We start from the raw sequence: 10753 nt of genomic DNA on the forward strand, positions 1-10753 counted from the left end.
TCACCCAAACTCTACACTTAGACCATACATCTTAGTGGAGATTGGCACGGAGTTCAAGTCATAAATAGCACTGTTTGATACAGGGGCGGATGTCAACTCCTTGAGTTACGAAGCTTGGGAGTCACTCAACAAGCCAACGCTTTGCGAGTCCATGACCACACTTATGTCATTTGTTGGGGAAACAAATCCAGTCAAAGGGTATTCTGACTTACCTCTTTTCATTGGGGATACTAGTGTGCACCATAGATTCTATGTCATGAAGCCAAGTAAAGTAACGACACCAGTCATCTTGGGCCAACCATTGCAACAAACCTACAACGGTGTACCCAATTGGAGAAGAGAAGGAATCAACTTTGAGTATGACAATAAGAGGCTTGAGAGAGATTGAGAGCCTAGATGGTTTAAAGATTATGGATAATGGATTAATCTTTAGATTATTGCATTATGCCATGGATGATGGAGGATGATCATAGTGGCAATGGATTATGGGCATTGGGGCATTGGCCCTTGGGAAACTTCTTGAATATGAAGTATGGTCCAAATGGAGCCATTGGGCCTTCACAATGGGAATCAATAGGAATAGCACTCACACTTATGGAAAGGTGTAGGATTAGGGTTTGCACACTACACAATGTGAAGCTCACAAAGGTGCTACACCTAGTCTCTCCTCTCACACATAGAGTTTGGGATGCTATGAAAGATTTCTTATTACAAGGGAGTCAAAGGCCTTATTTATAGGTTGGAGGCCCCTTTTTAGGATTATTTTTTAAGTCTAATTGGTAAGCTAATTAAGCAAGCTTACTATTTTCTTCTAATATTCAAATAAGGTGGCCCTATCTTATCCCCTTGAGTCATCAAAGAAGCTCAAGAGGAGAATTATTTATGGTGAAATGAGGTTAAATTGGAGAAGAAAGAGAGTAAGAAAGAGTGCATTTCATAATTTGTACAGTGAGGTGCTTTTAGTGATTAGGGTTAGTTGTTATTTATGTGTTAGTAGTTAGTAGTTAGTAAGATGGATAAAGAATTACATGGTGTATGTATTCAAGGTGCATTACATGGTTTATACATTGATAAGAGGGTAAGAAAAGGGTCAGAGTTTATACAAATTGATGGAGAATAAAAATGGAAGGAAATATTTCACCTATTTTCACTGGTGAATGAAGCGGTTTGTTGGTAGAATTAGCTCTTTTGTAGGTTGCATCTATCAGTGTAGTTCCTTAACCATAGGAAAATTAATTTTCCACGATTGATCTCCTCCTTGGTCATTTTTTGAATTTTTCTATTAAAAGAGTGAAGAGGTTATTGTAATATGAGTGTTATTCTACAGAGAGAATTAAAGCTATATCTGTGTAGAGATGATAATTTGAGTTATGGAGTGACGGAGAGAGAGAGAGATGTAAATGGTGAAGATGATGATAAAAGGCATGAAAGTTACAGGTTTTGGTGATGTATGAGGAGGGTAAGTGTGTGTGTATGTGTGAAAGTGTAGAAAAGATAGAGGGAAACCTAGATCTAATTGAGTGTGTGAGGTAGGCAGATTGAGGTCCACCAAAAACTTCAAAACCCACATCTCCCAAAGTCAAAAAATTCTTAAAAAATTTGAGCATATTTTTGGAATTCAAATGGGAAGTATTTTTGAAAAATTGTGCAAAAATGCATGTTTTTTGCCTCCAAAAACAGGCATTGGCTGGGTCCCTTCTTTGTTTTGGTTCACAAAGCCTTTAAGAGAGTAACTCCTCATGCCTAGGAGAGTGACAAAGGATTCTTACAAAGTCAATATTCATATATGGAAGAGGATTTTTATATAATGTGCACCATGATGAAAAGAACAAACTAGTACATAAGTTAATAAAAATCTAGAGTATTATATATATATATATATATATATATATATATATATATATATATATATACATATATACATACATATAAAATAGGAGAAATGAGCACCATGATGGAGTCAAGTGAAAGGGACCCTCATTTGATATTATTGGTGGGGGTGAAGGAAAAAATATGTAACATGTTAAGATATTGAGTGAAAAAAAAAGACGACAGGGATAGAAATCAGTTTTTCGGAAAAATAGTAAAATGTGAATATTTCTCACATGGAGAAATTTTATTTATTACATTGGATTATATACAAAAAATATAATGGATGGTAAGGATGCATGACATGTAATTTTAGGTTTTATAAAACGCACACATAATTACAGATATTTACATTTATAAAAATAAATGAAATGCATGAGAAAATTTTTATACATAGGCCTCTTGGTAAAATAAGATATATACACACAAAGGGGGCCATAATATAAATCCACTTCTTTGTTTGGCTCTCCTAGCTAAAAGATTAGCTAAGAAAAATTTTAGATAAGATATGAGAAAAATCCCTAACACACACACACCTATGTAATGTAAGAATGGAGGATTTTTACAAGGTTGAGATGATTTTTCATGTGCAAGGTGTCTCACTATGGCCAAATTTGGATAGCCAAAAAATGGCTATCAATACATAGGCCCTAGAGGCTAGAGTCTAGGTACATTATACATACTATGTAGTATGTAGTATGTACACTTTGTTCATAGGGTACATTATGCATACTACATACTATGTAGTATGTAGTATGTAGTATGTACATTATACATACTATGTAGTATGTAGTATGTACACTTTGTTCATAGGGTACATTATGCATACTACATACTATGTAGTATGTAGTATGTAGTATGTACATTATACATACTATGTAGTATGTAGTATGTACACTTTGTTCATAGGGTACATTATGCATACTACATACTATGTAGTATGTAGTATGTACACTATATACATTTTGTACTACATAGTGTATGTAGTATGCACTATGTACAAAGTGTACATAGTGTACATCCTACATAGTATGTAGCTTTGTACATAGTGCATACTACATAGTTTTTGTAGTATGCACTATGTACAAAGTGTACATACTACATAGTTTATGTAGTATGCACTATGTACAAACTTTGCATCAAATCTAGTATCAAGCTTGTTATTGTAACGTAAAACTAAACTTCTCTCTTTGATACCTTTTTCCTTAAGCCCTTTGTCAAACACTTCCTTTTTCTTGATGGCCTGTCACGATGATAGGACTCCATGGAAAAATGTCTCTTGTTCTTTAGCTCCACCCACTTTAGAAGTTGGTCTGCCAAGATATCCTCCTCACTTTTTCCTTCATTTCTCATTACCTCCATGGTTGGTATCTCCAGCTCAATAGGTTGATGGGCCTTCTGCCCATAAACCAAATGAAAGGGGGTAAATTGGGTAGCATGCTTGTAAGTAGTGCGGTAAGCCCATAGAGCTCCATCCAAGAAAGCATCCCAGCTTTTTGGCTTATGTTCCTCCATCTTTCTAAATCCACTTCTTTTTTCGGCTCTCCTAGTTAAAAGATTAGCTAAGAAAAATTATAGATAAGATATGAGAAAAATCCCTAATACACACACGTCTATGTACTGTAAGAATGGAGGATTTTTACAAGGTTGAGATGAGTTTTCATGTGCAAGGTGTCTCTCTCACTATGACCAAATTTGGATAGCCAAAAAATGGCTATCAATACATAGGCCCTAGAGGCTAGAGTCTAGGTACATTATACTACTACATACTATGTAGTATGTAGTATGTACACTTTGTACATAGGGTACATTATACATACTACATACTATGTAGTATGTAGTATGTACACTATATACACTTTGTATTACATAGTGTATGTAGTATGCACTATATGTACAAAGTGTAGATAGTGTACATCCTACATAGTATGAAGATTTGTACATAGTGTATACTACATAGTTGAAACGACCAAAAAAAACGTTGAAAAAAGAATTTACACCATACAATTGTCAAAATGGACATAGGACTACATGGTACAAAAAACAATAGGGGAGAAAGGGACAGCGAGTAGAGGAATCAAGAAAGAATAGAGGAGGCTATAGCACAAGAAAACAAAAAAAAGGTGTGCAAAGAAGAAGAGGGAGGGCACGGGGCAAGAAGGGGACGAAGCAAAAGCAAAGGTGGGGGGGAAAGGCGGTGGGCAAAGGGTGGGATAACAACAAGATGGAGTGGGTGGGCGATGCAGGAAATTTGAAGGGAGAGTGTAGTTGGGGCTGTTACATAGGGGAGGGGGTGCAACGAAAAGAACGAGCAATGCGAGGGGTAGAAGAGGGGGCACAGGGGGAGGGGCCGAGATAGGGTTAGGGGTTCAAGGGTGGGGAGGAGCAGCAAGGGAAAGGGAAGGGGTAGAAGGGTGCTTGAGGGTGGAGATGCTCACTTCTCTCTCTCTCTCTCTCTCTCTCTCTCTCTCTCTCTCTCTCTCTCTCTCTCTCTCTTTGTGGTGCCAAATCTTGAGGAGAAAATTCCCTAGACATCTCTGATCACTAAAATCTATCACTCTCTATAGTGGTGCAAAGTCCTCCCAAAATAGGCAATGAAATATGAAGACGCCCTATGCGAGAGGGATTAACAGAGGCACAGGCAGTGCTTAGAGTATATACACAAGCTTGAATACAGACACTAAAGAAGACCACCTTTAGTTGAGTTGGGCACCCTTGCCATCATCCAAGGAGATGACGAACACTGAAATAGGTAGGGGGAGTGTTTCAAAGAGTCAAGGGCATAGAAGCTATTGCAAGAAGTCAACACAAAGCTAATGTGGTACCAGGTGGTATGGTTTCGTCAGCTATAGACAACGGAGACTCTCGCATACCAATTCACTTCAGTTATTCATCAACACAGTCTGGCTTGGGACACACTTTAAATCTTATGTCGATCTGAGAGGGGGTGTGAGTGGTCACATTCCTAGATGTATTAGTAAGTCTGTCGCGGCCCTTGGTTGTGGGTTGGCCACCCAATCCGATCAGTCAAGTTTTGGTCCAATTTTTAGGCCTTTTAGTATTTTATTTGGTCTCATCCCTATTTAATTAGGTCATGGGCTATTTATCAGGTCTTGTGTTATTTTTCCCTTCTTGGCATTATAGTGCATATAAATAGCCACTCACTAAGTCAGTTTCCCATCATCATTTGTGATCTGTTGAATCAAAGCCCTTACTCGCAAGTTGGAGCCTACTCGAGGACTCTTGTAGGTCATCCCTTGATTATCCATCATCATTTTGTTCTCTCTCTCTCTCTCTCTCTCTCTCTCTCTCTCTCTCTCTCTCTCTCTCTCTCTCTCTCTCTCTCTCTCTCTCTCTCTCTCTCTGTGTGTGTGTGTGTGTGTGTGTGTGTGTGTGTGTGTGTGTGTGTGTGTGCTACACATTGTTCTTGTTCATTTCCACTATGCAATTTGACATTTCTATTAATTCTTGTCTCTCTCTCTCTCTCTCTCTCTCTCTCTCTCTCTCTCTCTCTCTCTCTCTCTCTCTCTCTCTCTCTCTCTCTCTCACACACACTGACAATAATGTTAGGTATTAAGAGTTAGCTATCCTAACGGCTATTCCAATGCCTTGGTGATTTAAATTCTAATATTTTACATAATGCTATGCTCTTTATGTTGATCTAATTGTCATATGTGTACATGTATCCTAATATTAAGTGGTCTTAAAATGCATTTTTGGAGCGACAAGTAAGAAATTGTACGAGAGTGCTTCACACATGACAATCTCTTCTAAAGAACATTGCCGATTATTGGATTATCACAACATGTTCTTGATTATCCCCAAAACAATGTAAGGTCAGCAAAACAAATGCTCATGCATCTAAGGAGTTTGTAAAAGAGAGAGGCACACAATTGGATGGAGTTGAAGCCGCAGTGATGTGAGGCATGTCAAATAAAATGTATGTAAATTGTATGAGTATGTAAAATGGGGAAATTGTGTCACATTATGAAAAAACCATTTGATTGGTGCCAAAAAATCGTGTGAGGAAATACTTGCAAAAACAATTTACCCCATATGCTATTGACTCTATCTCCTAGGTTAAACAGGGCTTTTACTTTTGATTTTATCAAAAGAATCATATCACTTTATGTTTGATAATTATGAGTTGAATTGATGATGTTTATATGTCACTTGTCTATTTGAACTAGCTATCTAATTTATGCATAGATTTAGTTAAATTCTTCTCTTTCAACTATGAGTTGCAAGATATCAAGAAGTGTGGGTAATGTGAATTGATTAATGCTTATATGTAGGATAGTGCTACATGTAGCATGAGGATGCACATAGATACCATTAATTTTAGGGGCTTATTTGTATCATGACAGCTTCGGCACTAATGTCAAGGGTTCCTTGATTGTAGCATGGACATGAGGTCAAAAAATGTGCATACATTCAATTTCTCACTATTATGTAGATCATAAGATTATAGAGTGGGCCCAAAAACAGGTAGTAGATGGTTGTCCTTGACCTTACTTTTCTAGCACAAGGACATGTTATTAATTTTTAGGCAACTTTTTTATAGATCAAGATGCCTACACTAATGGACTCAACATATGTGAGCATTCCACCAATCAGAGTCTTTTTGATCCTGCTTTTGTAACATATGAATGCATGCAAAATAAGTGTTTGTTTGCAGCACAAGGTAGCTTGTAGTTTTTGCTAGTTGTTGATAGCATACGTGTGCATACCCATCATAGTATAATAACTGATAAGCCCTTGTTTAAAGCATGAGTGAGCTTACAGCATGTTCTAGTTTGTAGCATGAGGGTGTCCTGCAATAAAAGATCTTTGCAAACACAGCTTTTACTCATCCAACAAGCCATCAAGAAGTCTCAAGAGAATTAAAACAAGGATGCAAAGAAGCATATGCGGCAAGTGAACTTGTTTCTTCACACTATTGGGTCCCTTTTCTTGATCATAAAATTTGTTTTTCTTTAGGAAAATGTGTTTGATCATATTACCAAGAACCCAGGATAGAGACAACACAAACTACAAGTGTGTCCAACCGCATGGAAAGGCTTGTTTCCATTTGTTATTACTCCATCATTGGAAAAGTTATAATGCCTTGTAAAGCATTATGTTGGGCCACCCCTGATGAGCCATGTCCTAGACGTACCACCGGACATGGAAGAACAAGAGAAGGTGTTACAACTTATTTCACAAGGAGTAATAACTTCAACATGGTAGATTTGACAATCGCTATTATTTGTTGAAATTCATTGACTATTTCAAAGTGGGATGGATGGAGCCTTCTTTCAGGATTAACGTGACATTACCTTGATTGTAGTCAACTGATTAAACGCTTGGGGGGTAGGGACAATCACCATTTTTTATTAATACTAGCATTAAAATGACTAATTAGGGTTTTTAGATGGTAATCTATCGATATCCCACGTAGGCTGAACCATGTAGTGAGTTGAGCATACCAACATGTCTCATCACTGTTCTCAACTAAATGTCTAAAAAACTCCATCGCCAGTCTGACATATCTATGTCTAGGCACCTCCCATAGACTGTGCAAGAAGAAAACAGGTCTAGTAAGGGCTCCTACCATGATCTTTGTCGCCCGATCTTTGCTCGAACAACCTCGTGTGGTACCTTCTATCTTAATGTGAATTAATCTAGCTATCATTGTGACTAGAGGCATCTCCATCTATCTTTACCCATCATATGGCTGTCATGCACGACTCCTATGATTGAGGCATGGGAGCCCCATAAAACAGTGTAGGTTTCACCAAGGAGTAATAACTTCAACATGGTAGCCTTGACAATCACTATTATTTGTTGAAATTCATTGACTATTTCAAAGTAGGTGGATGGAGCATTCTTTCAGGATTAACGTGACATTACCTTGATTGTAGTCAACTGATTGGACGCTTGGGGGGTAGGGACAATCACCATTGTTTATGAATACTAGCATTAAAATGACTAATTAGGATTTTTAGATGGTAATCTATCGATATCCCAACATGTCTCATCATTGTTCTCAACTAACTGTCTAAAAGACTCCATCGCCAATCTGACATATCTATGTCTAGGCACCACTGTGCAAGAAGACAACACGTCTAGTAAGGGCTCCTACCATGATCTTTGTCGCCCGATCTTTGCTCGAACAACCTCGTGTGGTACCTTCTATCTTAATGTTAATTAATCTAGCTATCATTGTGACTAGAGGCATCTCCATCTATCTTTGCCCATCATATGGCTATCGTGCACGACTCCTATGATTGAGGCATGGGAGCCCCATAAAATAGTGTAGGTGTCACCAAGGTGTCAACAAAAAGCTTGGTCCTAGGTTCTTGAAACTACACTTGTGAGCACGTCTTCTCCAACATCCCAAGAGTTGCATGACCTTATATCAGTCTCACGTCTGCTAACTGCCCTCATGGAGAAAGATAGGCCAATAAAAAACACTTAAATATACATAGGAAGTAACATACTCCAAAATAATTTGAGAACCACCCGCATAACCTTATATCAATCTTGTGTTCTCATTGGAGAACGATAGGCCACTAAAGAAGACTCTCAAATATACATAGGAAGTAACATACTCCAAAATGAACTGAGGACTAGTTCTGCCAACCCACTAGTAAGGTGTAGTATCAAATATCATGACCCTAGTTTTGCCAAGGTTAACAATGAGGTTCCTCAACTCTACATCATACCATAATAGTGAGGTTCCTCGACTCTACATCACACCATATTGCCTCTAAATGTCGTTGCATATCCTCTTCTATAAGCACAATGTCATCTGCATAAATGAGAAAAGGTATATACGTGTCTACCAAAAGTGCCCCTCTCCTACATCCTCTGTTTATGAATTTAAGACCTCATCAGCATGAAGTCCAAAGAGTCGCAGAGAGGAGGCATCCTTGCTTTACCCAATGGTGGTCTTAATCACATCAAAATCACCCTTTAATCTCCTCACCCTGCTCAATGTGAGCTTTGTAGGTACTACCATGTCATATAGCCTCCTCATAAGCCTAACATGTGGCATCATATCAAAATATTTCTATTCAATGAGCCACGACACTTTCAACGCAGAAGGCACATCCATGGTAGATTCTGGTGTCAACCCAAGAAGCATAGTCTTGAAAGCATTGAAGTCCTTGGAGTCCAGGAAGTGGAACTCCTCACAGAGCTTCCCAACCAGCCACAAGTCACACTGCCTGGTGTATGTGCCTTCATGGAACGGAGTACGATGATCCCACACCTTCAAAACACAAAGTGGCATCTTGTCTGCTTCCCAAACTGTCTCTAAATCAATCAAAAACCACCCATGAAGTGAACTTCTTAATATATTCCTCCATCTAATATCCCTGTGCACCAGGCCTCTGCGATGTAACACATCCAATCCCAAAAGCACCTGATGAATAGCAATACGTAACTTAGCTTCATGAACTGGCTTCCTCTCCACACCAACTGGTTGCATATCTACTGTGTATAGCTCACCTCTGACTTTGGGACCCTTTTTTGCCCACACTATTCCAATCATATTGTCTCCCTCTTTCCTGTATGCTTCTCTGAGATAATCAATCCTACTGTAGCCCAGCTTCACATGGTGACTGAATGGGTTAATCCTCTTTGTTACAGTCGTTTCTCTGAATTCGATATCCCTCTTGATACCATCGTATGTTGTGCTCCATATCACACCTGGGAAAGGTGTCAGTTCTGAGAAGCTACTTCTTTTCTTTTGCAGTGTAAGAGCATATCTCCATATGTTATAAATACACTTCAGGACTAAATACTTGCCATCAATATGGGCTCCATTGAATGGCCCAGCTATCAAATATTGGCGTTTTGAGAGCCGGTTCAAGGCATAGAATGCAATAGTACTGCCAGATGTTGCCGCCCCTAGAAGCCAGCTCCTGTCAAAAGTACCAAAATACACCGGGTCATATTGAGCAAGCTTATCCACTTGCTCATTTGCAGGTGTTGCTAGGGAACTGCCAGAGGCCTTCTCCTCCATCTTCAGGATAAGCAAACCACACATAATAAAGAAAAAAACAGGCCTTGTGGTAGATTTTGAACTTCCCGAAGGATCTCTGCAGTTACGATTGAGAGAGATCCCACTTTGACCTGATTTATTTATCAGATCTAGCAATGTATTTGCCACTAGCGCATCCCACAGCAACTGGCAGAGAGCCTCACTAGCTTCAGAGGGCAGTGGATCTTTTTGTAGTGCATAAGTTAAATTGGTTGTAAATGCAGGACACCAAAATTCCACGTCTGATATAAGCCTCTCTCTCCATGTAGAATCAGAAGCCAGCTGCTCATATAAATGATCCAGGACAGGTAGTTTGCAAGGCAATTAATTCTTCATGTATCATTTGTAGCAAGCCTTCTGCGGAGTCTTCAATCTCCAAATCAAAGGGCTTTGAAACAGACATCAAAAACTCTCTGGTATGGTCCTCACGACGACCTGAAAAACTTCGCATATCTGCATTTTTGAATGAAAAGTTATTCGATAACGTAAATCTGGTGACAAAAATTATAAAAATTTCTCCATAAAATTGCACACTTGTAAGCAGCGAAGAACGCACCTTCTTTTGCTCCTGCTAGCATCTTCATTCCTTATTAGTAAGAGTGTGTTAATGCTGCAGTAGTGGTGTTGCATGGAGAGAGAGAGAGAGAGAGAGAGAGAGAGAGAGAATACATTGTATTGTGTAATTCCCACTTTGCAGACTGCGACAACATCATGAGCTTTTGCAGAGGTGTCACCGACTCACCACATACCTAGCTAGGTGCACTTGGACAGCAGGGGACTTTCACCCCCGCACCCGCACCTTAGGGAAAAACAAAGGGAAAGGGGCCCCTTGTCCACAAGGAAAAAAGTATTCTC

General features: G+C 39.0%; 1 protein-coding gene across 1 annotated transcript; it reads right to left on the bottom strand.

Annotated features, from left to right (window-relative positions):
• Nucleotides 1-8923: 8923 nt before the first annotated feature.
• LOC147625136 (crinkler effector protein 8-like) lies at nucleotides 8924-9880 on the bottom strand. The gene has a single exon (XM_086817945.1). The coding sequence runs from the start codon at nucleotides 9878-9880 to the stop codon at nucleotides 8924-8926; it is 957 nt and encodes a 318-aa protein (XP_086674071.1).
• Between the last annotated feature and the right edge of the window lie 873 nt (nucleotides 9881-10753).

Source organism: Cibotium barometz, chromosome 24 (assembly GCF_041138505.1).
Source record: "Cibotium barometz isolate CiBa-2024 chromosome 24, ASM4113850v1, whole genome shotgun sequence".
Taxonomy (NCBI): domain Eukaryota; kingdom Viridiplantae; phylum Streptophyta; class Polypodiopsida; order Cyatheales; family Cibotiaceae; genus Cibotium; species Cibotium barometz.

Excerpts from the sequence above, each read along its gene's own strand:
- LOC147625136 (XM_086817945.1), bottom strand. The coding sequence starts at position 9,880 with ATGGAGGAGAAGGCCTCTGGCAGTTCCCTAGCAACACCTGCAAATGAG.